This window comes from Drosophila pseudoobscura, chromosome 3 (genome assembly GCF_009870125.1).
Source record: "Drosophila pseudoobscura strain MV-25-SWS-2005 chromosome 3, UCI_Dpse_MV25, whole genome shotgun sequence".
Lineage (NCBI taxonomy): Eukaryota > Metazoa > Arthropoda > Insecta > Diptera > Drosophilidae > Drosophila > Drosophila pseudoobscura.
In genome coordinates this window covers 19,837,922-19,865,122 of record NC_046680.1, presented here as the reverse complement: position 1 = coordinate 19,865,122, position 27,201 = coordinate 19,837,922, and the positions used below count along the sequence as shown (strand labels likewise).

The 27,201-nt window shown below is 49.2% G+C and overlaps 5 protein-coding genes across 10 annotated transcripts in view; 4 read left to right on the top strand and 1 right to left on the bottom strand.

The window, feature by feature from the left end:
• Positions 1 to 10,038, top strand: part of psq (BTB-domain-containing protein pipsqueak) — a 47,805-nt gene extending 37,767 nt beyond the window's left edge. The window contains exons 4-11 of one of the 3 annotated variants that reach the window (XM_033378391.1): positions 3,580 to 4,608; positions 4,812 to 4,950; positions 5,052 to 5,588; positions 5,678 to 5,881; positions 5,936 to 6,325; positions 6,546 to 6,648; positions 6,735 to 6,918; positions 7,019 to 7,324. In XM_033378391.1, the coding sequence (XP_033234282.1) occupies positions 3,580 to 4,608; positions 4,812 to 4,950; positions 5,052 to 5,588; positions 5,678 to 5,881; positions 5,936 to 6,325; positions 6,546 to 6,648; positions 6,735 to 6,918; positions 7,019 to 7,324 (2,892 nt within the window). Of the gene's footprint in view, positions 1 to 3,579; positions 4,609 to 4,811; positions 4,951 to 5,051; positions 5,589 to 5,677; positions 6,326 to 6,545; positions 6,649 to 6,734; positions 6,919 to 7,018 lie in introns of all 3 variants that reach the window. The other 2 variants (XM_033378390.1, XM_033378389.1) reach the window with 2 other exon arrangements.
• Positions 10,039 to 10,267: 229 nt separating this feature from the next.
• On the top strand, positions 10,268 to 18,059 carry LOC4805331 (mannosylglucosyl-3-phosphoglycerate phosphatase). Of its 4 annotated transcripts, none has more exons than XM_015185077.2 (10): positions 10,268 to 10,537; positions 12,194 to 12,305; positions 15,120 to 15,681; positions 15,748 to 15,834; positions 15,894 to 16,457; positions 16,519 to 17,033; positions 17,102 to 17,341; positions 17,402 to 17,497; positions 17,575 to 17,645; positions 17,718 to 18,059. In XM_015185077.2, the coding sequence occupies exons 3-10, from the start codon at positions 15,162 to 15,164 to the stop codon at positions 17,773 to 17,775; spliced, it is 2,151 nt and encodes a 716-aa protein (XP_015040563.2). In that variant the 5' UTR covers positions 10,268 to 10,537; positions 12,194 to 12,305; positions 15,120 to 15,161; the 3' UTR covers positions 17,776 to 18,059. The 4 variants fall into 4 exon arrangements, with proteins under 4 accessions (XP_015040563.2, XP_015040561.2, XP_004444450.3 ...); XM_004444393.3 differs by lacking the exons at positions 10,268 to 10,537; positions 12,194 to 12,305 and adding exons at positions 13,537 to 14,475; positions 14,567 to 14,786; XM_015185075.2 differs by lacking the exon at positions 12,194 to 12,305.
• Positions 18,060 to 18,845: 786 nt separating this feature from the next.
• Git (ARF GTPase-activating protein GIT1) lies at positions 18,846 to 22,278 on the bottom strand. The gene is made up of 8 exons (XM_001361711.5): positions 22,190 to 22,278; positions 21,134 to 22,030; positions 20,915 to 21,071; positions 20,757 to 20,842; positions 20,400 to 20,690; positions 19,799 to 19,989; positions 19,320 to 19,716; positions 18,846 to 19,251 (listed from the first exon to the last, which is right to left on the bottom strand). The coding sequence occupies exons 2-8, from the start codon at positions 22,004 to 22,006 to the stop codon at positions 19,048 to 19,050; spliced, it is 2,199 nt and encodes a 732-aa protein (XP_001361748.3). The 5' UTR covers positions 22,007 to 22,030; positions 22,190 to 22,278; the 3' UTR covers positions 18,846 to 19,047.
• A 342-nt stretch (positions 22,279 to 22,620) lies between these two features.
• Elp2 (elongator complex protein 2) lies at positions 22,621 to 25,459 on the top strand. The gene is made up of 6 exons (XM_001361710.4): positions 22,621 to 22,854; positions 22,910 to 23,690; positions 23,748 to 24,305; positions 24,370 to 24,673; positions 24,731 to 25,228; positions 25,291 to 25,459. The coding sequence occupies exons 1-6, from the start codon at positions 22,732 to 22,734 to the stop codon at positions 25,406 to 25,408; spliced, it is 2,382 nt and encodes a 793-aa protein (XP_001361747.2). The 5' UTR covers positions 22,621 to 22,731; the 3' UTR covers positions 25,409 to 25,459.
• Positions 25,460 to 25,677: 218 nt separating this feature from the next.
• LOC6898871 (uncharacterized) lies at positions 25,678 to 26,352 on the top strand. Its single transcript, XM_002138806.3, has one exon. The coding sequence runs from the start codon at positions 25,720 to 25,722 to the stop codon at positions 26,296 to 26,298; it is 579 nt and encodes a 192-aa protein (XP_002138842.1). The 5' UTR covers positions 25,678 to 25,719; the 3' UTR covers positions 26,299 to 26,352.
• Positions 26,353 to 27,201: the final 849 nt, after the last annotated feature.

Sequence of the window (27,201 nt, the reverse complement as noted above, 5' to 3'; positions counted from 1 at the left end):
CTGGGGCAGGGGCAGGGGCTGCAGGGGGGGAAGTGGGCCAGCATCCTGGGTTGCCCATTTGCCAACTGGGCTGTAAGTAAGCGCATTTTCCACCGATTTTTTCGCCGCTTCAGTTGTTGTTGTGTGCCGCCCTTCCTTCCTTCCTTCCTTCCGTCCATTTGTCTCTGCCACGGGCCAGCTCTCTCTCTGTGTGTGTGTGTGTTCCTTTCTTCTTTTTTGTGTACTTTAATTGTATTTAGTTACATTAGTAATTATCGATTTTCTTTGGGGGACTCCTGCTGGGACTGTACCTGTCGTTCGCCAAGGGAATGCATTGTATGCCGAAAAAAAGGGAATATAAATGTGTGTAGAAATGTAATGCATATTGGAAGAGAATGAGGCTTAGATAGAGAGAGAAAAAGGGCCTTTGGCATAGGTAGAGAGAGAAAAAGAGCCTTTGGCATAGATTCAATGATAGATTTAAACAGAAAGAAGGACCTAGAATACCTACAATACCTACAATACTATGCGAATACCCTCATCAGACACTTCCCAGAGCACACTTTTTGCGCCTCCACGTTATCAGACCATTTGGGGTCCACATGGATGGGTTCTCCCCCCAGACCAGTCCCGTCCCGTCACGACTGCAGTTATGGCTTAGAGACTGATTTTGCTTTCCTCTTTGATCGGGCGTTGTGTTCATAGTTTTTTTTGTATGCATGTTTCCAACTCCAAGCGATTTTTCTCCGCTAGCCATTTGATGCCATTTTGTTCCTCTGCTCCTTTTTTTCCTTTTACTCCGTTGTCAGCTGGTCGCTGGTCTCGCTTTTCAATTATGACCGAAAGGGGACTGGCACTGGGGTCTGACCTCTAACGGGGCTTTAGCCAGGCTTGGATGATGGAGGGATCGAACTGCTGCCATTTAAGCCATATATCACTCATACGCAACGCAGCATTGACGCTTTATTTTCATGCACTAATTGCGTTAGAATTTCAATGGGGCACAAAGAGAGCCCCCCTCCTCGCCACTCCTCTCCACGCCACCCCCTTCTCTGTGTTTGGGTCTCTTAAGCATCTCCCTCTTTGTCCCTCTCCCTCTCTCTCTCTCTTTGATTTGACTTTAGCACATGAAGAGTTTTTAATTGGAATTTGCATTGGGTGTGCGAGTGCGAGTGCGAGTGGAGGGTGTGCGGGGGCAGGGGAAGAGATTATCAGGCTGCCACAAGGGGGTGGCATGTGCTGGCACTGATTTTGCCTTGCTTTTACCTCTATTTTCCCAGCCTTTTTTGGATTTTGTTCTTGTTTTTGGGTTAGCTGTTGCCATTTCCCCGGTTCTCCATATGGATCTCCCTGGGCGAGTACATACCCACTGCTGCTGCTCCTCGTCTGCCTCAATGGCCACACCATTTTTTTTCGCATTTTTCTCAAGACCTTTTCCACGCAGGACCTTTTTTCTTCGTATTGCTTTACATAAGACCCGGAGGAGTCCGGCCAAGTCTCTCTGTAGTGGGCTGTCCGGCTGTCCTGCGTGTCCCTTCTGGCCATTAGAGAGCTCTCTCTCTCTCTCCCTGTGCGCTGTGTCCTGTGTCCTGCCCTCTCTGTCGCTGTCGTAATTAAAAACAAGAAAATTCACCAAAGAGGAATAAAAAATTGGTGCCAAGGAGGAAGAAGGAAGAAGGAGCCCAAGAGGCTGGAAAGGGATTGGGTTCGCCTTGGGTTGGCGCACCTTCCCAGGACCTCCACCCACCACTCCTTCCCCCCTCGCTACTCCTTGCCACAATTTATTTAAATTTCTGGCCCGAACTCTTTTTTTCTTAATTTCTTCTTCGTCGCCGTCTCGGCCTTCTCTGCCCTCCCCTCCTCTCCCTCTCCTCTTGTCGTTAATAAAGTGCCGGACAGGCAGAAGAAAAGAAAGTGCCAGTCCCAGTCGCAGTCCCAGTGCAAAAAGTTGCGTAAATTTGTTATGTTTGTTGTTTTTTTTTCTTATTATTTTAATATTTTTTTAAATAAATAAGGTAAGGGGGTGGGGAAGGGTTAAGGGGTAAGGGGAGGCAGCCTTGGCGTTGATGAGCAGAGCAAGTGGCTGTGGCAGTGGCAGAAACCACAGTCCGAACTCTTCATCCACAGACACACACCCACTCACACCCACACACACCCACTCACCCATAAAAGCAATCATGCATCCTTGCCCCGACATTCCGCCCTCACCCTCCCCCCCCCCCTGCTCTTGCTCGCCCCCACTCAATCCCCACTCTTTTGGCCACCGCCTGCGCTGTAGTTCCGTTTCCGGCGCCTGCCATTTGCATCTCCAGCGAGCACAAGAAAATTTTTTCTTTCATTTATTCGAAGGATTCTTCATCTGCTCTACCGGCCTCCTTGCCCCGGTCCCTGCCCCTCCCCCCTCCCCGCCTTCCCCTTTTTTTCGTCCTTCTTTCTGTCGAAGAAGAAAAGATTTTCTTTTTTAAAACACACAAACTGGACGATGGCCCAAGGGAGGGGGGGCGTTTGGGGGCGTGCGGGGGGTGGATATTTCGTTGCGGCTTGAGCGAACCGAAAGAACGGGTACACAAATTTCAACCTACTCAATTTTTCGCCTTAATTTCTTTTCTGTTTCGCAAGGAGACCTCCCCGGACTCCATTCCATGCCCATGCCCATGCCCATGCCATCCGAAACCCCGCACAAACCCATTCCTGGCCCGCCCTGAAAGGCGGTAATAAGAATTTTTTCTTTAGCATCTCTTCTCCGGAGTAGAGAAGGAGTGGGGGTGGGAGTGTGCGTGCGGCGTTGTGTTTTTTCCGTATTTTTAATTTAAAATGCGAAGCATGAAAAAAATGTATAAAATGGACGAGGGAGGAGGGGTCGCCAGGCTCTGAAGCGTAGGGGGGGGGGCATCCGGATGGATGGACGAACGGACGGACGGAGGCTTCTGCCTCGTCCACTTGCGCACTGCTTAAAAGAAAAACTTGTGAAGTAAATATTTGTCTGTCCAATTGCTGCGGCGACTGTCGACTGTCGACTGCCAACTGCAGCGGATTGGGACTGAGAGAGGGGGGTGGGTTGGGGTTGGGGTGTGGGCGTTGGCGTTGGCATTGGCGAAAGTGTTGTTGGATCTGGGACTCTGCTTTGGATGGACACCACTGCGGAGGACTGTGGACACTGGTGACCATGCCAAGACAAGCGACGCCGTAATGACTGTCACAGCGTTCCATGGACGGACGGAATTTCCATCACCTAAGCTCCGTTATGTATTCTCAGGGGTGTCCCTGTCCCGCATCCTCTGCGATGTGCGATGTGCGACGGTGTGTGTCCGGTGTATCAGCCGGAACGGGCGTGGTTCTTGGAACTCTTTCAACTTTCCACAGAACAGTAGGCTTTTTTTTCAATTAAATCCAATCCGCCCTGGCCGCCGGCCAGAGAGAAATCAATCAATGGATCGTGTTTAGAGAGATAGAAAAGAGTAGATGAAATCTTCACTGTTTCACAACAAAACGATTCTTATTGGGCAGACTCGAAACGAGCCTGTGGGTCATGCACACGACATGTATTTTGTCTCGAATCGCATCACTCATCCCCATTTTCCTTTGGTTTTTCTATTGCAGGGCCTCTTGCGCACCGCCGAACAATTGAAGATCAAAGGCCTCTGCGAGACAGCGGAAAACGCGGATGACTTGAACGACGCGGCCACAGCGACAATAACCGTGTCGGAGAACATCCAGCAGGCGGTCGTGGGGAGCATCGTCAACCCGAGCATAGTGTCGGGGGGAGCAGCATCGCCGCCGCTCGAGCAGCAGCAGCAGCAGCACCACCACCAGCACCACCAAGCCCAGGCCCAGGCCCAAGCACAGGCCCAAGCCCAGGCGCAGGCCCACCAGCAGGAGCAACACCAGCAACAGCAGGCGCAGGTGCATGCCCAGCAGCAGCAGCAACAGCAGCAAATCAACGCCTTGCTGACGCACCACGGAGTGGCCAGTGGCAGTGCATCTTTGGGCGGACAGCTGCTCAGCGCGACAGCGAGTGGGAGCAGCGGCAGCGGAGCAGGCGGTCTGCAGTCGCAGCCCGGGCTACAGCCGACGACGCGCAAGTCGCGACTCAAGCGATCCAAGTCTCCGGATCTGCAACTGGGCGGAGGCAGCGTCAGCGCCAGCGGCAGCAGCAGCGTCTCCCAGCAGCCACAGCCGGCCCACCACCACTCGCAGACGCTGCTTCTGCAGGGCCAGAGTCAGAGCCAGAGCCACAGCCAGACCTCCATTGTGAGCCTACAGCAGACGGCCGAGGGCAATTATATACCCGTGCCGGGGACCGGTGACGAGTCGGACGTGGACCACGAACACGATCACGACCACGACCACGACCACTCCCACGATCACTCACACAATCTGTCACACTCCCACGACCACGAGCACGAGCAGGAGCACGAGCACGGCCACGATCACGAGAACAGGCCGAGCAAAATCTGCAAGACAGAGCAATCCCTGGCCTCGCCGTCGTCCAACTCGTCCAGCCACTCGAACAATGCAACGGGCGTGAGCGGCGGAGTGACTGCAGCGGGCCAAGCCATCGTCACACAAATTGTAGTAGCGCGCGACGGAAAAGATACAAAAAATATGACTAGTTTAGGCATGGGCATGGTAAGTGTGTCGCCGTCTCACTCTTCAGCCTCTCCTGCACCCCAGGAAACTGGGAGGGCGCGACCCCCATTAGGCAATAGGCAACCGTAACCCCCAGTCCTGTCCAGACCATTTCCCCCCGCCTGCACTTTCCCCCGCATCCATATCGAGGCTAATCTTGTCTTCTGTTTTGTTCTTTGTATACGAATCTCGATCGCACGCAGAACGGAGGCCTGCTAGGCGTGCCCATGGGATTCCTGGACTTCACACCCGAGCCACCAGCACCATCTGCCACACCAGTCACCGTAACGGAGCACGTCGATCTGTCGTGCAACCCCAGCACGGACACACGCGATCTATCAAGTGAGTTATCGGTAGCGTAGAGGGCACCGATCCAAGCAGCGTGGACTCTCCTGGCTCGATCAAAGCTAACGCAAGGCATTCTTCCTTTTGTTTTCGTTTAGATCCCACCGAACCGCTCGACATTGACAATCACCTGGCGCAGCAGATCCACCGACTCGATCAATCTCCCATGCACTCGATAGCCCATCACCATACCGGGGACGAGAGCAACTCGAACCTGGTGCAGCACATCAAGAGCGAGGTGATCGATGCCAAGCACTTGGCGGCTGCCCAGCAGCACGCGCTCTCCCAGGCCCAGCAGCAGCATGCCCATCATCAGGCCCAGCAGCAGCAGCAGCAACACCTCCATGCCCAGCAGCTGATGGCCCAGAGTCAGGCCCAGCAGCAGCAGCAGCAGCAACAGCAGCAGCAGCAGCAGCATCAACAACAGCAGCAGCAACAGCACCACCAGCAGCAGCAGCAGCAGGCGGCGGCAGCGGCAGCCGCAGCAGCTGTACACGCCCAGCATGGTGGGCATGTGACGCACGCGGAGATGGGTGGGGCAACTGTCATGGAGATTGATCCGAGCCAGATAAAGCACGAGCCGGGGATGATTATAACGCCGGAGATTGTCAACATGATGTCCTCAGGGCATATGGGTGAGTGCTGCTAGACCCACTAGAACATCCTAGTGCTAATGTCCCTAAACGATTGCTAACGATCCTCTATACCTCTCGTCCTGCGGCAGATATGTACAATTCGGACACGAGCGAGGATTCGATGATGATCGCGAACGGTTCGCCGCACGATCAGAAGGAGCCGCACTACACGAACTTGGATCAGCAGCATGGAGGAGGAGGAGGAGGGCTGGGCGGCAGCGTTTGCGGCCCCGGTGGTGCTGGTGGTGGTGGGGGCATGGGTGGTGGGGCTGGCTCTGGCTCTGGCGAGAAAGGTCAGTTTAATGGTCCCAAAGCTTGGACACAAGATGATATGAATTCAGCTTTAGATGCATTAAAGAACCAAAACATGAGCCTGACGAAAGCATCTGCCATTTATGGCATCCCATCGACCACCCTCTGGCAGCGTGCTCATCGCCTGGGCATCGAAACGCCCAAGAAGGAGGGCGGCACCAAGTCGTGGAACGAGGATGCCCTGCAGAACGCCTTGGAGGCGTTGCGCTCGGGCCAAATATCCGCCAATAAGGCGTCCAAAGCCTTTGGCATACCCTCATCGACGCTCTACAAGATAGCGCGTCGTGAGGGCATCCGCCTGGCGGCGCCCTTCAATGCCGCCCCAACCACGTGGACGCCCGAGGACTTGGAGCGTGCATTGGAGGCGATCCGGGCGGGTAATACCTCTGTACAGAAAGCCAGCGCTGAGTTTGGCATACCCACAGGTGAGTCGGCCCCAAATCCAAATCCAAGTCCAAGTCCGGGATTGAAATTTTGTCCACAAGTTCTCGTCGTTGCTTCTCTTCTGATGATCCACGGTCGATTCACCCTCTGTCCCTGGCTGTTTCTCTCGCGTTGTATACTTTGCTCTCGTGTCTCTCGTGTGTCCAGTATCCCAAAACTAATCCCACTCTCTCCCCTTCACTCCACTTCACTGCCACAAAGGAACACTTTACGGACGCTGCAAGCGGGAGGGCATTGAGCTGTCGCGTTCGAATCCCACACCATGGTCCGAAGACGCCATGAACGAGGCCCTCAACTCAGTGCGGTAAGAGTCTTTGTTTCGAGTCTGGATCTTGGCCCACTAATCCACACTCTCGTATCGTCGTATCCCCCTTTCCCTCCGCCACGCAGCGTTGGCCAAATGTCCATCAATCAGGCGGCCATCCACTACAACCTGCCCTACAGCTCGCTCTACGGCCGCTTCAAGCGGGGCAAGTACGACGTGGTGGCTAACACCAGCGGCGTCTCGCTGCTGAACACCTCGGGCAACACCACCGGCAGCATTGAGATTATCGAGCACAGTCAGGAGAACTCGGTAAGTAGCTCACGCGGCGCACTCGCGCACGCACAAGAGCCTGCCAGCTTTGACTAACCGATAGAACAATTAAAAACAATCTGATTTATTTATGCAACAGTTGCATATGTTGCAGCAACAGTTCCCGTACAGTCCGTCGCCGCATCCGCCAACGCCCCAGCATCATAGCACGCCGCAGCATCACAGCTCGTCCCAGGGGCCGCCCACGCCGCAGCACATGCAGCAGCATGTGGTGCATATGCAGCAACAGCAGTCGCCCCACCAGGGCCACCATCCGCAGCACATGCAGCAGGACGTGGTGACGTCAAGCAGCCAGGTGGTGCATAGCCAACAGCAACAACAGCAGCAGCAGCAGCAGCAGCTTCAGCAGATCTATCAGCACCATGGCACGCCCGAGCGTAGTTGAGAATCACTGCACGCTGCGGCAATAATGGGCAGCACCGGTGGACTAGGAGTAGGAGTGGGAGTAGGAGTAGGAGGAGCTGGTGGCGGCCCAGGCACCAGTACCAGCACGGCCAGCACCACGCCGTTTGCCAGCATATCAGCGTTGGTCAGCGGACCGGCTGTTGCACCTCCAGCAACAGCCACAGCCACGGCCACAATAGCAGCTACTGGAACCAGCAAGCGCAAGAAATCGTCCAAACAAAAGCGTTGAAAGCAGGATCAGCCGCGGAACCAGAGGCACGATCAGGAGCAGGAGCAGCAGCAGCATCAGCAGCAGCTGGAGCATAATCAGCAAGAGATGGAAACGATTGCCGGCGTGGCCAAGTCCGAGGACATCAAGTTTAGATTTAATTACAAGCACTGGAAGCGCAAGCTGATGCAGTTTCATTTGCGAATGTCCAAACAGTAGGAGAGCTAGGAGCAGTCGTCGGAACAGTCGGATAGGCAGATAGACAGATAGATACCCCCCCACCCATCTCGAACTTCCCAAGAGTAATCCAATCACAAATACGATTAAAACTAGATGGACATTAATTACACAATTGAGATGTGTATAAATTGTAAATACAACAAGAAATATGCTTTATCTACATTATACGGAACATAGTTAAATAGATGTAGGTTCTCAAAGTCCTTTGTTCTAGCCGTGTAAGCAGACCGTAAAGAGAAAGAAAGGAAGATATGCAGATATATATATATATAGATCGTACAGGAAACATGAATTTTGCTTTGCCTAAACTCGAAAGATAATGAATTAGTTTTTGGGGCTCCCGGCTGGGAGAGTAGTTCGTTTTTATTGGACATAAAATATGCATAAACGTACGTATACGTATACGGATACAGATACAGATATAACTTGTAACCATTCTGAGAATTTTGAATGAGGAGCAAATCGTAGTTTTAAGCAAAAAAGTAGCAGAATTCTGATTTTAGTTTTCTCCCTCCCCTCCCCTCCACACCAACATCCAACATTATTTTCGCTTTATGTGAGACTGAAAGAGCGCCGTGAAAACCGTAAAGCCAGGCCCAAACAAAAAAAACAAACCATAGCGCGAAGAGCGAAGAAACACTTGAATCAAATCAAATGCTTTAAACCACACCGTTTATCGGTTGGGAGCGAGGGCAGGAATGAGGAAATACCTTAAAATAGAATAGACACCAAATTATCAAGGTCCTAGCAATTAGATCCATTAGCATGTAAAACCAACCAACCAGCCCAGATGAAAATCAGAAAGTTATATGAATTTTACGGAAGCGTCCTGAAGCCACTTAGTTTTGATTTCATTTAAAAATTGAATTTATGATACGTTGAAAGTACATTGTGTAGAATTGAAGTAAAACGTGAAATAAAGTGTATTTTTGATAAAGAAAAAAAAAAGGAAAAATAGTAGAAATTTGCCAACAAATCGAAAACTTATACGAGTATATAAGAGAAGTCAACCAATAAATACGCACCTATATATAGATATATGTATATATATATGGATATTTACTTGGAATCCTCCAAGTGAATTTGTAAAATTTCTAACGTTAGTATCGGAACACAACAAAATTGAAGCATATAATATATATAATAAACCCGAACATCTACGGTGGAACATTTAAAATAGTTTTCTTTCGGGCATGTTTAAGATGCCCCTTGAAATTATTATTTATGAGATAGAACATTTTTCCAGCGACATCGGCTTGGATAGTAAATTTAAATTTAAAAAAATTTCAAATTAAAAACAAAAACAAACCCCAAATGTATGATAACTTCCAGTAGCGTAAACGAAAACGAATACGAATATGAATACGTGGGATATACATCTACATATATATAGTAATGCAGTATCTGAGGAAACTTTGATTATTTTTGGTTTCATCTCAGTTTAGGCGAATCCGAATCCGGAGATTCGTGGTGGAAAACAACATATGTAAATACATTTGAATATAGTTTTTAGTGGTTAGTGGAAGAGGCAGAGGGGTAGAGGTATACACATATGTGGAATTTGAAAATCAAAGTTGGAAACTAATTTATTTTAGCGTTATAGATCATCCGTAGAACTGAATGCAATATGCTTAACTTATACTCGACATTATTTAATTCTATTCCTATTATCTTTAGTTGGATTCACAAGTGTTTTATAGCAAAACTGTATATCATTGTAAATTAATGAAAGCATATGAAGTACGATTAGCATATATAAAAGTTAAAAAAAAAAAACAATAAACAGAAGCAAAATATCATAACATTGTTACGATTGCCGCAAGAGCAATTAAAAAAAGCCCAGAAATTTGAAAATGACGGGGGAAACGGAAAATGGAGAATGGAAAATGGAAAATGGATCACTGGAAAACTAAAAACTAATGAAATAATACATGTAACCGTAAGCTAACTAAACGTATAAGTGTAACCTTTAACCACTCAATATTATAGTACATTTTGGATTATCAAATATGCGTATACAGAAATATCTATTATAAACCATAAATGTAAACCCATACAAACAAAATCCCCAGAAAACACAAACGTCTATCTATGCAACAGCCGAAATAGAGAGAACACAACAAAACAAAACACCACACAACCCAACACCCATGTAATAAACGAAACAAACCACATTTAATGTAATATTGGTATAACGTAATTTTTAAAGTGAGGTACTATAAATAAAACGATTAAATAATAAATAAGGGTGATGCGTTTGTTCTTCGTGCTAACATTCAGTTGCTCTAAAACTTTTGCACAGGTGTCTTCCAAAGCTTGCGGCTAGCAGTAAAAGCTTTTCCGAAAAAAGCTTTCTCTCTACATTTGATCTTGGCTCAACAGATTAGATTCGTTTCGCGCTGTTATGTTGGGAGAGCTTTGCTGTTAGCTGCTCTGCGGTTGGCGCATGCTCTCCCCCCCATATGGGTCCATCCGCGTATCGCATCGCACTCGCGTGTAAGTGGAGGCCAGTTAGAGTTTTTCTGTCCGCGAGCGAACGGTTGTTTCGGCATTTCTCGTATTCCCATACTTTGCACCGTTTCCTTTCGATACGCAGAAGATTTTGTACACAAAAAGGACAAATTAAATCAGGCGTAGCATTTTTACAGAGCACAAAAACGGAGCTGCACAGGACATAGGAAGGAAATTGCCCAATTTCACAAGGAAACACAAAGGATTTGTACTCAACAAAAGCCGAAGCAATTTGTAAGTGTAGACCACACCAGACCAGACCGTAAACAAACGCGCAAAAAGTGCTGCTGAGTCGCCACGAACGAAGGGGGGGAGGTGAGACACAGCCAGGGTAAAAATCAGCGTTATCAGTGTAATTGATTAACCTGCAGTTAAGTGAAATACAAATTGCAAACGACGCTGGCCAGTGAAAGTGATTGTGAGTGATCTAATTGGGGGTACATTGTGTGAATGATGTAGGACGGGCGGATGCGTCAATTGAAAAATTCGCAGGGATTTGCAAAAATGAAATAATGCCCTGTCCGCTCACAAAGTGTTGAATTATTAATGCCTCCCCCACGCACGCACACGCGTACATTAGGATAACGGGTCACCAGCGGGGTGGGGTTGGTTGTTCGCGGGCCAAAGGTGGCGAACTGGAGCTCCAGGGCCCAAAAAGCACAGCCTACGCACCGTTTAACTGCATAAACAGTTTATTTTTACTTGCCAGGAGATAGCTGCAAGTTCAAGTGTACGCGATACCCGTAACCCTCACGAAATTATTACGCATGATACACACACAGAATGAACGCACTAATACCCACGGACAGGAACATGACATACATGTGTAATGGGTATTGTGTGCAGGTAGAATTGCTAACCGTTTACCGTTCAACACGTTTTTGCTTATTAACTTACAAATAATAAAGCGTCCGAACAACGTGTTTGCTTATTAAAATAAAGAGAGAGAGACAGAGAGAGAGAGATAGGAAACACACGACGCGAGAGAGTAAAAGCCCAATATTGCGTGAGAGAAAGCTTTCGTTAGCACTCTCGTTCTAGCACAGCTGATTGCTATACGCTCGGAACTGACTGTGCTCGGAAATGCATTGGATTGGCATTGTTGTATATATGTTCGAATATGTATATGTATTTTAATCATTTACAACAAGTGCCTCTGCTCCCAGAGAGATGGGATGGTGTCTGAGATGGTGACACTGGTCAGCAAGGTCTAGGGCATTCGGTGTGATCGCATTCAGGTATCTTTTGAGTGTTCTCTGACCTTGAGATTCTCTAAATTGATTTGAATTGTGGATATAAGTAGTTATACAAGACATTTGTGACTTTGTAGGTTTAGCTTTCATCAAATATGCTGAGGAATTACTCAAAAATTGCTCAAATTTGAGACCTTGACACGAATTAATTCACAACCGGCAGTTGAAATTACCCGTAGATGATGATATACTCGTACATCCGCTAAATCTTTAGAGTTGAAGCATCACAGTCCCTGAAAACTGAAAACAAGCAGCAGCTGGCGCCACGTACTATGATGGCCAGAGGCACACCAAAGGGTGTGGGGGGTGGGTGCGTGTGGGTGTCATTCCGTGTCTGGTTGCGTGCTTAATTGCATGGATAGGAATTGCGTTGAAAAGAGGCTTTAAAGATGAAGTTTAAAAAATCGATTAACTATGTTTTTGCCACTGGGAGTGCTAGTGGTTGTTCTAACTTGCAATCCCGCTACTTACAGAATATTGAGTAATCATTTAAGGAAAGCAAGGCGCTATGTAGTACGATTATCGGACATCTCGAGTATTAAGTTCTCATTTGTTAATGATAGAATCTAGATTGCTATTCCTAGATTCCTTGCACAAGTTAATGAATTTAATGAACATATTTGTGTGCCTCTTTCAGTCCCCATGCATTCCACAACGATATTCTAAGAATAGTCGCTGGCCCAACCCCAACTCGACACCAAACGGAGCCCTTGGAAAGCAGAACGCCTGAAGCACTCACACGCACGCAAGTGAGTGAGACGAATTCAAAGGATTTTCAAAACAAAGCTCTAATTTTTGACCTATGAAATCTTATTGATCATTTTCGAATGTCAAGGTTGGGACGGCATTAAACTAGCTCTAGAGGTTTCTCAAATTGCGTGGATTCGAAATTAGATGAAGAACTAGTTAACTAGTTAATAATTCAGTTCTCATTTGTGGCTTGTGGTTTGTGTTTCCATTTTGCTCATTACACTCTTCACTTCCGTCTCGGAGCCGAAACTAGAATGTTACAGGGCAATCAGCATGCACCGTCCCGTCGGAGGGACCTACACCTAATATGCTAATGAACTTGTGGTTTGACCTGGCTGCATACGAGCACGATTACGAGTATGTGTGATAAACGGAGACCCCGAGCCCAGCCCCAGCCCCAGGCCCAGCCACAGCCAGAGCCCTAATCCGAACTTCATAAACTCGTTCCTTAAGTAGAAGTGTGTGTGTGTGTGTGTTTCCCTTAACAACGGTTGTCCTTTGGCTCTCGAAAAACAAGCAGCAGGCGGATGGTATGGCCTCCCTCCTTCTCACTTTGTTGACCCCTAACCCTTGGCTCTTGTCTTGTAGGCTGTCTCTGTTCGGTTGGTTCCCCTCTGCCTTGCTGGAAAGAGTCAAGGACAGAGAAAACACATCGCATGCTCGACTTTCTCCAATGCATTGCATGCAATGGTTTCTCCCAGAACTTTCACATCTCCCTGGCCAGCCGCAGTGGAAAGTGAAAAGAAATTGCATTCGTTGTGCTCTGTGTCCTCTAGAATACTTCACAAACAGTTGGTATACCTGTAACCCACGCATTTTCAGTGCCAAGTGCATCCTATTTGATCCGGATTTCGCCACAGATACGCAACGAGCAAAACCTATAGTTTTTTTTGCTGCAAACGAAATTTCCAGAAGAGTACATTGGGGTCCTTTATCTACATATGTACAAGTATACGCATGTGTACTACATGTATAGCGATTATATACGGGTATCAAAAAAATGGGTGTCCTGTTTGCGGTCTTTGCAAAAAACGAAATGGGATTTTGCGGTCGCTTCTCGGAATCATAATCCGTGTACGTGGATTTGTAGGGGCTCTGCTGGTTCTGCAGGTTCTGCAGGGCAGCTTAATGAGATGCATTTTCGCGTGTGATAACAGTTTCTGTAAATATCATAGCGCATTTTGATATGGTTTTTCGATAAACTTGTTGAAGTGCTCTTTTGCGGAAATACGAAATTAATTTGGTTTTTAGTTTAGCCAAACGAATTTAATTGAAGTTTAGCACCGACATCTGCATTAATTAGTAGTCGCACAACTTAATAACTGTAATTGAATTCCATTGGACATTCCCCTGGCAAATTGAGCGAACAAATGGCTTGTTGTCCGCACAATTAGTGTCAGAAGGGGGTGGCTGATTGGTTTCGATTGTTGGCCAACCCGTCAAAGCTGTCTGCAACTGTTCTTCAGCGGTGCTGTCTGCCCCAATTGATGAGACTGTGCATCGAAGCCATGTTCCCGGGCGACTGCACATCATCTCCTGTGCTGTGTTGCGCGACAGACCAGGCAGCTCTCATGCATCCCAGGCACTTGATGGCGAAGACCTTGCTCGTCGCGACACCGCCAACGCTGCGTATGAGCATTGTGCAGATGACTTTGTCGATTTGCTCGCTGCTTTCATTATCAATGTCAATGTAGTGGAACCGTTTCACTATTCGCCAGATCTTTCCGTCGCTGTTTCTGTGGCCGACTGTTTGGTACTGTCTCACCCTGAGATGAGGGAAAGAGGTCATACAGTAGGTCCGATTCGTTCATTATTGTTTCGATGAGCAAATGAAGGAAATGACTCTCCACTCTGATAAGACCTGAGACTTGAGCTGTGAGCAATGCCTCTCTCTCTCTCTTTCTGCACTTTCACTCTTAGCCTCTTCTCTTGTTATTGCATTGATGGGGGAGAAGATATTGAATGCTTTTGTTCAGTTTACACATTGATTTGCATTCACATTTGCAGTTTATTGTCCGAGAGGTGCGGAGGCACTCGCACATTCGTTATTTTTAGCGCGAAATTACGAAATATTTTCTCCGTTTCTGCTTTTGTGCTTTTCTGATTTGTTTATTAATTTCTTGCATTGAAAATGCGCCTACGTAGCGTGAAATATTGCCGGGCCGTTTTGTAAGTCGAACCAGTGTAATCCGAGTGAAGCCGAGAATCATGAACAAACCTTTTGTGTGCCATTTCCATTTCGATTTTCCATACCAAGCAGCGTCTGTAGGATGAGCACTGCGGGCACCGATGGAGGAGGCGGAGGAGGAGGCGGAGGTGGATGTGGAGGAGAAGGTGCACCGCCCTCAACGCCATCACCGTCTGGCCACGGACCGGGTTCGGGATCAAGTCGTCGCCTCAGCCACTTGTCGGGCAGCAGCGGAAGCACCCGTTCAGGAGGAGCCGCCACCATGGGCAACGTGGTCGGCTGGCTGAAGCAGGTTTCTGTCAAAATCCATCCAAATCTTACTTATTGATGTGACCCCCAGCACCCCCCAAGTGAATGCGTGTACCCCACAACCTGCACCCCTACCCAGGCAAATGCTCTCCAACCCCCACCCCCTCACCCTCCACCTAGCTTTGTTCCTCTTTATTTTTGATTTCTTGCCTCCCGCTTGAATATTCAGTTGCTCCTGGCCCCAGTAGAGTGGCCAGACTTACTCAATGTCGTTGTCGTTGTCAGTGTCAGTGTCAGAGTGAAGTGAGAGAAAAAGCTAGATTCCATATCGGATGAAGCAACTGACAACCATTCGCACTGTTCTGCTCGCTTGCAGGCTTCCATCGAGGTGCGCGACGCAGGCACTCGCACCCTGTCCATGCTCCAGAGCAGCAATCCAAACTTTCGCTCGCTTGATCTGTCGCTGGGAACGCCGACGACCACTGTGCCCACCGCGACAACCGGACCCGCCGCGGCATCGAGTGCCGCCGCCTCCCTGTGCGGCTCGACCAACTTTGGCAACGAAGAGGACCCCAGCGGCAGCCAGTCCTTGACGCCGCTGCTGACACACTCCACGCGCGCGTACGTCTACGCCTCTGTCAGCCAGCCACAGAGTCCGCGCCATCGCGGTTCAGCGTCGCGGGCAGCACCTCCAGGCCTGAACGGCCGCTCCACGTCGATTTCCTCGCAGCTGGAGAAGACCAAGAAGCTGCTGAAGATGACCGAGGGCGACGACAAGCCCCTGACTATTTTGCACTACAACGATGTCTACAACATCGAGTCCATGGCTGAGACGGAGCCGGTGGGCGGGGCAGCCCGATTTGCCACCGCCATCAAGAGCTATGCACATCTCAATCCGCTGGTGCTCTTCAGCGGAGACGCCTTCTCGCCCAGCATGTGTAAGTGGCAGGGGAATGGGGGGCAGCAGGACCATAATGTCTAATATTTGATGATCCTTCTTACAGTGAGCACCTTCACCCAGGGAGAACAGATGGTTCCGGTGCTCAATTCGGTGGGAACACACTGCGCCGTCTTTGGCAACCATGATTTTGGTAAGCGAAGCCATCTGGTGGCTAAGAATCAGAAGGTTATCTAATCATTGCCTTTGCAGATCACGGCCTGGATGTGCTGGTGAAATTGATCAAACAGACGGAATTCCCCTGGCTCATGTCCAATGTGGTGGACAACGAGACCGGCCGTCCCTTGGGCGGGGGCAAGATCTCCCACTTCATCTTGCACAACCAGATCTCCATTGGCCTGATTGGGCTGGTGGAGCGCGAGTGGCTGGAGACGCTGCCCACCATAGACCCCAACGAAGTGACATTCATCGACTACGTGGAGGCGGGCAATCGTCTGGCCCGTGAGCTGCGCAACGAGGGCTGCGACCTGATCATTGCCCTGACCCACATGCGCACCCCCAACGACATCAATCTCGCAGAGAAGTGCAACGGCATCGACATCATCCTGGGCGGACACGACCACGTCCGGGAGGTGACGGAGATCAACGGCAAAATGATCGTCAAGTCCGGAACGGACTTCCAGCAGTTCTCGGTCATCACCATCGAGCGGGATCCCGCCAATCGGGAGCACTTTACCACGGATGTAAAGTGTGTGGACGTGACAGCCAAAATACCGGAGGACCCGGAGCTCAAGGAGGAACTCTCCAAGTACTCAAGTAAGTCGCAGTTTGGTGGCTGGAATCTCTAGTCCTAATCATTCGCTTGTTCCTCCCGCAGAGTTCATTGAGAGCAAGCTGTCGGATGTGATGGGGGTGTTCAGCGTGGAGCTGGACGGACGCTTCTCCCGGGTGCGCACCCAGGAGACGAATCTCGGCAATTGGGTGTGCGACGTGGTCCTGGCTGCGGTTGGCGCCGATGTGGTCATTCTCAATGGCGGCACCTTCCGCTCGGACCGCATCCATCCAGTAGGAGCCTTCACCATGGGGGACCTGGTAAATGTCATACCCATGAGGGATCCCCTGATCCTGCTCGAGGTCAGCGGCCGTGTCTTGTGGCAGGCCCTCGAGAACGGCGTATCGGCCTATCCCAAGCTGGAAGGACGCTTTCCCCAAGTGGCTGGCATCAGCTTCGCCTTCAATCCACTGGCAGAGCCCGGCAAGCGCATCGATCCCCAGTTGATCCAGGTGGGCGATGAGTACCTCAACTTGGAGCAGACCTACAAGCTCTGCGTGAAGAGCTACATCTTCATGGGCTGCGATGGCTATACCATGTTCAAAGGTGTCAATGTTCTCGTGAGTCTTCCATCATTTGGTGTTCCTTGTGTTCCTATTGTAAAGCTCTGTTCTCGTTCAATCACCAGATGGATGACGATGCCTGTCCAGAGCTGGGAATAACACTGCAGAATCACTTCAAGGCCATCAATTCGCGCAAGTGCGGCCAGAACACCAAGCACCGACAGTCGCTGGTGACGCTCTCGCGGAGGCATAGCCTGGTTCAGTGCTTGGACAGCATGGACTTGGACGGCCCATCGCCCATCCGCAAGCTGTCTGTGGGCCACCACAACAAGTCGATGGATCTGTCGCATGGCAACTCGCAGAAGGTCAGTCGTGATACGAGAATGGAAAACGAATCCCTGATAACGTTCAGTTTACCCCCTCAGATGCTGCGTCGTGCCTCCCTCGATGATCTGGAGCAGTCCTCGTGCGAACTGGCGCCGCAGCTGGAGCATCGCATCGTGATGATTCAAAACGAAGAGGTAGGAACAAGCACTCTGCAGAAGATACAGATATTCGTATGATTGAACAATCTCTCCTCTCCCATCGTCTTCTGCAGCATCATCGGCAGCTTCTGTACAAAAAGGAGACGCAGATTATGAACTCTACGATAACCGAGGCTGAGGACGAGTAAAGTTTTATTGAAAAGACATTTCCGGCATTTGTTGCATTTAATTTTTGATTTCTCTTTCGTTTTTCTAGTTACAAGTCTAGACAATTTGATTTTAAGCCAGGGTCCGGGGTGGAGAGACATATTTGATAAGGATAAGCACAGACAGACAAAGTATTTAGCTAGTTAGTTAGTTTTGCAGGCCAGTCCAAACCAGACCCGACCAGACCCCTGGGATCTATCACCTATTGCTGTCCATGTATTGCTGTTCTTTGTTACTGATCTTCGTTTTGGCTAAGTTTCGTTGTAAACGTTTTTAAGGCTCCTCCAAAACTAGATATTGATATTATGTATCTGTAGTCCTTATGTGTACCTAAAGATTACCAATAGTTAAACTTAATTTTAATTAGATAAACTGATTGATTCACAGCTGATTGATATGTTGTCTTCACGAAGGGGAAAGAGCATGGAGATGCCTCAAATAATCTAAAAATCCCATGCAGAAGCTAGCTCTTTACTCGCAATCAAAATAGGTTGTGGCATGATATCGGACGGAGGAACACGCTCGAGAAGCAAACTAATGGAAATGAATGTAAAGCAATATTTTAGACAATGCTCCTTAATTTTTGTATATCTGCATTGGATATGTATATTTTTATGAATACTTTTGGAGCGTTCACAGAGAGCCCGAATATTGTTTTGTAGACACACGTAAATGAAGGCTTTAACCAGTCAAAGTTCCTCGAACTTGCACAACAACGGAATGTAGTACTATAGACACAGCAGGGGTGTCCATAGAAGCAATCTGATTGCTTAATAGACGACCAACAGGTTAACAAAACACAAACACACAGGCACACAGAAACAGGAGCGGCAGCAACAAAATCAATTAATTATATTGTAAACAGCTAAAAAATTAATAAATATTTATATATACATATGTATATACATGTATGTATACATATATGTATACGCCATGCTTAGCTGATTGTCCATTGCTTAGAACATATAGTTAACTAAAATGTACAATATACATGCCCCAATCGAGAGGGATGCCCATGCACCTGATAGTAAACGATATATGATATGATATGATAGATGTTGAACGTAACACATCCTTGACTTCCTTCCCGTTTAGACCGTTCAGGCGAAAATACCCACTGTCAACCATTTTAATCGTCTTTTCTATTGACGTTAACCCATAAAGAACGCATTTTGTGTATATTGAACGAAGTACATTGATGTGAACATTTATTAAATACGATACATAAAATACATATGTAAAAGGGGTTGGGTCCTGTGTATGTTATTTGTCGGAAGCACGTTGGTTAGTCGACAGTTAATGCTAAATTGGGGGTCGAGTTAAACTGCTTAGGTTATTGTATTGTATTCCAGCTCCAGTTCCAGCTCCTGCTCCAGTTTTCAGTAGAACTGCAATACCAAGGTCTTTATGGCACTGGCAATGTGGAAGGCGCAGTCGCGCACCTCCAAGGTATTCTTCTGTATGGCCTGCTTGTCGTCGGCCTCGATGGCCTTTTGCAGATTCTCGCACTCGTGCTGGATGAGTATGTTGTGGCGGGTGAGCTGCTTGAGGGTCTCTCGTGTCTTTTCGCTTGTATTTGGGGGCTGCAACAATGGTCGAAAAAGGTACAATTAAATCATTTCAATCCTGACAGTTTCCCTGGGAGTCTCACCAAGTTCGCATACAAAGCAATCAAATCTGTGACGGCACTTCGTATGAGCTCGCCGTGCGGTGCAATCGACTGCTTTTGGTCCTCTGGCACCGGCTGCATGGCCAGTATTAGTTCCTTCAGGCAACGCGTTACCAAATCGGAGCGCAGCTTAACCTCCTCCCCGAAAGGCTTGCCCTCGCCAGCCATTTGATACATGCTCGTCGTGTTCCGCACATCCGTGTGGGTCTTTGCCACGTGGGGCGCCAGGCGACGCTCGTACATGCTGGCTGGCCGCTTGATGGTCGACTGGTTCGAGGAGTTGTTCGAGGAGGCGCTATCAGCATTGGCCCCACTGCCTTCGGGCAGCGACAAAGGCTCGTGTTCTGTGTCGGGACTGCTCAAGCTCAGATCAATGCGCCTATCCCCGAAAAACGTCGAAAAAAAACAAAATAAACGAAACGAATATACAAAACGAAAAAGTAATAACTCAAAATTCTTACAGTGGCTCATCGTAGACGCTGTTGTTGGAGGTGCTGGAGAACTTGGACTTCAGCTGCGTGTTCTCGCTGGACAGCATTTGCACCACGTTCTTCAGCTGGTTGATCTCCGACTTGTACTCGCAGAGCTGTTTGCGCAGCGTCTCCATTTCGGTGTGCGAATTGGCATTGCGCGGTGGCGTATGGACAATGGCCTAGGTAAGCACCAACAAAGAAATCATAAGTAAAAGTGAACGGAAATCATAATTAAAGCTAAATTATTTACAAAATACATTAAGCAGGGAACGAAAGCAGAACGAAACTAAACACAACTCGTAAGCCAACTAAAAGTAGTCAAACTACACTTTCACAAGTCTCAGGCTAGCTTTATTGAGGCTTACATTCTACACTCTACACTGGGAGTCTGCCGTTGAGGGATGGATTATATATGTATGTATAGTAGCTAAGAGGGGGGGGGGGGGGCTATAGGGCCCTGCCTACTGATGAACACAATGGGAAGGAACAGCACAGGACAGCACAGGTCTAACTTTCAGTCTTCTAGCCTCTTACGTGTCTAGCCGAAGCTATTGTTCAGCTTGAGTATCTTTTGGCGCATTAGGTTTACCTGCTGGGCCATCGGGGGCACTGGAGCATAGTCATCGTCACTGGCCACTGGATCATATATGGGCTCATCGTCCGACAGATTCGGATCGTGTCCGCTCTGCTCGAATGAACTGAGCAGAAGGGAATTATTCGCATACGGCAACGATTGCAGTGAATAATGTGCTGGTAATGGACCAGAAGCATCCATCGGTCGCAGATTGGCCATGTTCTGGCGCCGCAAGGCGTCGACGAGAACGTCAGTCAAGAGGCCAGCAAACTCGGCGCGATTAAAACGTGCCAATTTCTGACGACCCTGTGTACGAGCAAAATGATGAAAAATGAAGGTTCAAATAATTTGTAGACTGTAGCCGTGTCAAACCTGATTGCGCGTGGCACTCAAAAACGGATTAGCTGGCAAGAATGGCACAGTTGCATGATCAGCATTTAAGGTGCTCGTCGACCAGACTGCAATAGGTTCAACACATTAATATATGATTAGTGTTGTTTATTGCACAGGCAATCTCTGATCGGACTCACTGGCTTCGCACTCTCGTCGATCGACCTCGTCGTACAGGTCCATCACCAGCTCCTCAAACATTTTGTTCGGCACCAACTGCAGTTTTCCTCTAGCTATCTTCAGCTGCTCGCTGATGTCGGCTCCGTTCGTCTCGGGTATTGTCAGGTGGCGCCCACTCTGAGGATATGAACAGAAACGATCAGTAATCTTTAAGTTTCCCTGGTAATAGCTAAACCCACAGCGTGATCTGGTCGCTTGCCGCCCAAGAACGCAATGATCCTATCGGTGACATCGTACATGGCATCCAGCAAGCGCTCGGCAATGGTGTTGTGATTGTTGGCCTTGGCCAGCTCCAGGGGAGTCATACCATTGCCATCCAAGGCGTTTACGTCGGCTCCATAGACAAGCAGCATCTCGATTTGCGAGGCCTGGCCGAATTTGGCGGCCATATGCAAAGGTGTCGACAGCTTGTCCTCGTGATAGTAGTTCGGATCTGCACCCTGCACCAGGAAACGCAGGGAGGTCTCCAGGTTGCTGGTCCGCACGCTGGCGTGGAGCTGCCGACTCAGCTCCTGCTCCAGATTGCTGCCACTGCCGCTGGAGTCGTCGTCATCTTGCAGACTAGGCTTCAGCACAAATGTCAGATTGACGTGCTTGGCCTTGATGAAGTCAGACTTCGTGGGATGCAGGGCATCCTTGGGCGTGGGCTTGCGCCAGCGTGGCACGTGCTTGCTGCCCGTCAAGTTGCCGCCGCCGTCCAGCAAGTGGTGCTCCCAAACACTGTTGGCCCCGTGCGCGTTCAGAGAGTTCACGAAATTGAGCACAGATGGCTCCCAGTTGCCCTGACGCAACGACTTCACGATAGAGATGTGGCGCCCCAGGCTGCGATGCACAGAACAGCAGTCGGCGCACAGCAGAATGCCGCGGTTGATGCTGGCCCAGGAGGGATCTGTGGCCCCACAGTCCCCGCACACCTCCGACTGTAGACGAGACTTGCTGCGCGACATAATGCTCGCCCGACTGTGGCTGGCACTTGAGCGCGAGGGCGTGGTCTCGGGGGGCGCTATAAATAACTTCTTATGCGCTTCAATTATGCTGCTGGCGAAACACATTCAAGCATTCCACACTGAAGAACCCTGCGATACAATACGAAAAAAAAAAATTATTGATACATAAAATAAGCGCACTGTTGGGGAACCACTGTGAGTCAGAGAGGCGGGCATGAACTGAGCCCCACTTTGACCATCACTGCTCCAGCGACCCATGCACCCAATCGAATCAATTATGAAAATTACTTTTAATTAATGCTGGGGACGCTTGCACCGCTAAATATTTGTTTTTTTTTTTTATTTATTTATTTATTTATAAACAAGCAGTGTTACCTAAACCTCAGAAATATACCAAAATATACCGTCTTACTTTAAAAATATACCGTGAATATACTGACGAATTGAAGTTCTTTTTATATTCCTCGTTTTTGATCTTCCGTGGAATATTACTATATATATAGAACATTTAGCCATGCCCACATAGTTTTATACAATTGATGAATCTATTTCATACTTGACTGGACTATTCTAAACACTTGTTTTTTGTTGGATTTCTTTAAAAATGAAATTTAATAGATGAATGAAATTGACAAGATACCGATATACCGGTATCGGTTCAAATTTCCAGTAAATGGCAACGCTGCGAATCACCTTTTTCCAATAGACTGGCAGCACTGTCCACGCCACCATATGATCAACAGCCACACGTGCAAAACAAAAACAAAGTGCCGACTGGATTTTAATTGTGAATGTTTCTGCTGAATAAACGACGTTTTAGGTAAAACAGCATGCGAGTAGAGAATCTCTACACTTCAGTGGCCTGCAACCGCTGCACAGAATGTGCCGATTGGGGTTCAAATGGCCTAATTGCGTTCGGGGCCTGCAATGCCGTGGCTATAATGGATCCCAAGGTAAGGGAATAATATACAGAGAGAGGATATGGCAAACTAATAAGATTCCTTGCAGTTTAATAAGAATTCCGCCAAGATTCTGCATACTCTCGTGGAACACACAAAGAGGGTGAACACTGTAAAGTGGCTGGATAATGATCAACTTTTGTCCGGGGCCGACGATGGCGACGCCGTCCTCTGGCGATTGGATAACTCTGGGGCCACAAAGCGCACTGTGCTCAAGGGACATTCGAGTGGAGTAAACGCCGTGGATGGCGTGCGTCGGCAAGACGGTTCTTGGCTCCTAGCCACCGCAGCTGCAGACAACACCCTGAAGCTGTGGATCTACAAAGATAACGATGTGCGATGCTTTCAAACAATCCAATTGGCTGGGGGCTTCTGCTTCTCGCTGCGACTCACGCTTCTGCCGAACGATCATGCGTTGCTGGCCTTCAGCGGTGATGATGAAACCGTGTCGCTGTGGACGGAGCAGATCCCTGCTGGCGGCAGTCAAGCACGGGAACAGGGACAGTTTGAATGCGTTCACAAGCTGATTGGCCACGAGGATTGGGTGCGAGGGCTGGACTTTGTGTACGACGGAGAGGATTTGCTGCTGGCCAGCGGCTCGCAGGATAACTTCATCCGACTCTGGAGAATCGCCCCACGCAGCGAAGAGCAAATGCAGGAGAATCGGGTGACTCTGTTTCAGTTGTGTAACAGCGATAAAGAGCTCAAAGTAGAGGAAAAGATTCTACAGTTGGGGGCGAATGCCTGGTATGCCGTGAGTCTAGAATCGGTTCTGTACGGGCACGAAGGATGGATCTACGGAGTCCAATGGCACATCACAGAGCAGCAGGGTAAGAAGAAAATAATAAGCCTCAAGAACTTTCATAATATGCAGCCGATACTTTTAGAGATACGCCTGCTGTCTGCCTCCCTCGATAAAACCCTAATTGTGTGGGCACCAACGGAGCAAGGAGTGTGGCTGGAGAAAGTTCGAGTTGGCGAGGTGGGAGGCAACTCGATGGGATTCTTTGGGGGCAAATTCTCAAGCGACGGGCACTCCATCATGGCCCACAGCTATCAAGGAGGGTTCCACATATGGAATCAGAACCAAGATCAGCCCCATCTATGGACTTCCAGCGTTATTGTTAGCGGTCATTACGGAGAGGTGCGCGACCTGGCCTGGGAGCATGACGGAGCTTATTTGATGACGGTCTCCGCGGATCAGACAACTCGCCTTCATGCCCCTTGGCTGCAGGACAGCGGCGACTGCACCTGGCATGAGCTGGCCCGACCCCAGGTCCATGGCTATGACATGCAGGCTCTGGCTTTGCTCTCACGCTACAAGTTTGCGAGCGGTGCCGAGGAGAAGATCGTGCGCACATTCCAGGCCCCGGCGAACTTCATTGAGAACTTCCGTCACATCAGTCGCGTGGAGAATGATGAGGCGGGAGATGCTCTTTTGGATTGTAAGAGAGCCATAGCTACTTTTTCCTTTCCGTTAGTTGAATATTTTGTTGTTTTTGCTTGCAGCTTTGCCCAAAGGAGCCTCCGTGCCTTCGCTGGGACTGTCCAACAAGGCTGTCTACAAAGTAGAATCCGACAGTGGCGAGACAGCGAAGGCCAAAAACGACTATCCAGACAACTACTTTGTGCCTATTACCCTGGAGACCCCACCCCAGGAGGAGACTCTGATGCAGAACACGCTTTGGCCCGAGCTTCAGAAACTCTATGGACATGGCTATGAGATCTTTGCCCTGGCCGCCACTGCAGATGGCTCCCTCCTGGCATCCACTTGTCGAGCCAGCACCGCAGAGCATGCTCAGATTATTCTCTGGTGGGTAGCGAAACCAAAAAATTCTATGAAAAAATGATAGAGAGAGCCTTGTTGCAGGAACCCTTCAAACTGGAAGCAGGTGCAGAAGCTGGGTGGACATCAGTTGACCGTTACACAGCTGAGCTTCTCCCCCGATGCACAATACTTGGTGTCCGTTTCCCGCGATCGCCGCTGGTCTCTGTTCGAGAGGCAGGAGTCCTCCGCTGGCTACAATCTGGTGGCCACCACGGACAAGACGAATGGAGTGCACACGCGCATCATTTGGGCCTGCGATTGGTCGCACGATGGAAGACACTTTGTCACAAGCTCCCGGGACGGAAAGGTCGTGGCATGGAAGAAGGGAGAACAGACTGGGGAATCCTCTCTGAACGGCTGGCAGGCGGCGGGCATTCTAGAGCTCAAGAACGAGTCGATTACAGCGGTGGCCTTTGCCAGAGATTTCCTGAGTGGCACTACTGACACATACGTTCTTGCTTGCGGCACGGAGACGGGCCAGATCAAGATTTACCAGTTCGCTCAGGGAGAATGGAAGCTGCTCTGCGACTTAAACAAAAAGTGAGTAGATCCTTGAGTTGGGTTTTTCGGGCCTCGCCTGACCTGGGTTTGTTTATTTTCAGTCAAGCCCATCATTTGACCGTTCGTCGGCTGCAGTTTCGACCTGGCCAACAGCATCTGCAACTGGCCAGCTGTGGGGAGGACCACTTGGTCCGCATCTACAACATAAAGATGACGTGAATCTGACATTGTGTGCATTAAACAGCCTTTATTAAACTTTTTTGCGTTTAATTAGTAAGCTGTAACCACTGTGCAGACACGGCGGAATTCTCCGTTCTCAGTATCGTACATTGTATATCGAACGACGTTATCTAATCACCTGCAATACACGGAGTTCTGGGCTCCCCCCCGACCAGTGGGAGTCTGCTTCCTGATAACAACTTATTGATGGTTAATTAAGTGCCCGATTTTCGCACACCGAGATGTTGAAGTCGACTATTTAAGCTCGCTTTTCCAGTGGTTCGTTCGCAGTCAATTCAAGCGAATTCAACATGAAAGCAGTCATTATTTTGGTACTCGTCGGCACTGTTCTGGGCGTTCCCCAAATCAAGGTGAGGCCCCATAGCGAGCCCCATGCACATATCTTTGCTGAGGTGCGACCAGCGGGTCAGAAGCACCAACAGCAAGGTGTCGACATGGAGATAAAGGAGCAACATCTTGTGGTAGAGACGAAGCCAGCTCATCAGGAATCTGCCGCGAGCCACGTTGTTGAAGCGGTGTTCAAGCCAGCTGCCGAGAGCCACGTCGTTGAGGTGGAGATCAAGCAAGCGGAACAGAAGCCCCAGCACGTAGAGTTGGACATCAAGCCCGTGCACGAGAGCGCAAGCCACGTGGTGGAGTTGGAGGTCAAACAGGCTGCTGATCACCAGAAGCCCCAGCACATCGAGGTGGAGCTGGTTGCCGGACATAAGGGCGTGCAGAGCCATCACGAAGTCGAAGTGGAGATTAGTCCTGAGCAACAGCCGCCTCATCAGATTGAGGTGGAGATCGTCAAGGGCGTTGCCAGCGAGGTGAAGCCGCCGCTGCCCCTCCACTCTGGGCAGCAGCTCAGCCTCAACCTGGGCCAATAGAGCAGAGCAGCCACAAATGTCGATGTATTTCGAAATGCATTAAATATTTGTAATTACAAGAACGGTCTTTACCTACAAGTCCTCCCAAGGTGCCTGTAAAATGAGAAATATATAAAAAAGGTCAGCTGCCGCTGACGGGTGGAATGCGGAAGGAGGGAGGTTGGAGGCGAAGGACGAGCAGGAACCGCAGTTTGCAATTTCCGTTTTGCAGCTGCTGAATAGTTTCGGACGCTTAGCTAGAGACCAAGACAGTCACGTGACCAGAGCCGGGAGCAGCAGCCAGAGCAGCAGAAGGAGCAGGAGCAGGAGCAGCTGAAGTTATGGCTGAAGCGTGCCACCTTTTTAGCCGCAACTTGCAATTTCCGTGCACCAACTGACTTTATGATTGCCATTGGCTTTTGGCTGCAGCTCCATTGTTTTCCGAACTTGGGGCACGGAGCTGGCAAAGCGGTTAATTGGCTGGCGGCCATTTTCTGTGGCACTTTAATTATGTTTTCGTGGAGTCCACAACTCTCGCGGATCCTAGTATCCTAGGATCCAGCGCACCGGCTGCCATGTCGTTGAACTCCGTTGGATAGATAAGCGCATAAATCTGCATTGTCCCAAGTGCCACAATGGGGCAGAAAGTTGACTATTGAATTGCATTTAGGCCACGTCCGTAGCTCGATTGTACATGCACTCCGTAGCACGGACAGGGAAATGCTCTCTCGAGGCTCCCTTGCCCCGCATCCTTCAATGCCAGCCCCCACTGTACTGGCGTGCTTCGCTCGTACATTCATTTTGAGTCAAATATTGCCAAACAAAGCGGCCATTGCAATAGCGCTACACGCGTTTCCGCATCCGCCGAAAGTTGCATAAAAAACCTATACATATGCACACACATGCTCACGAAACTTTTGTTCA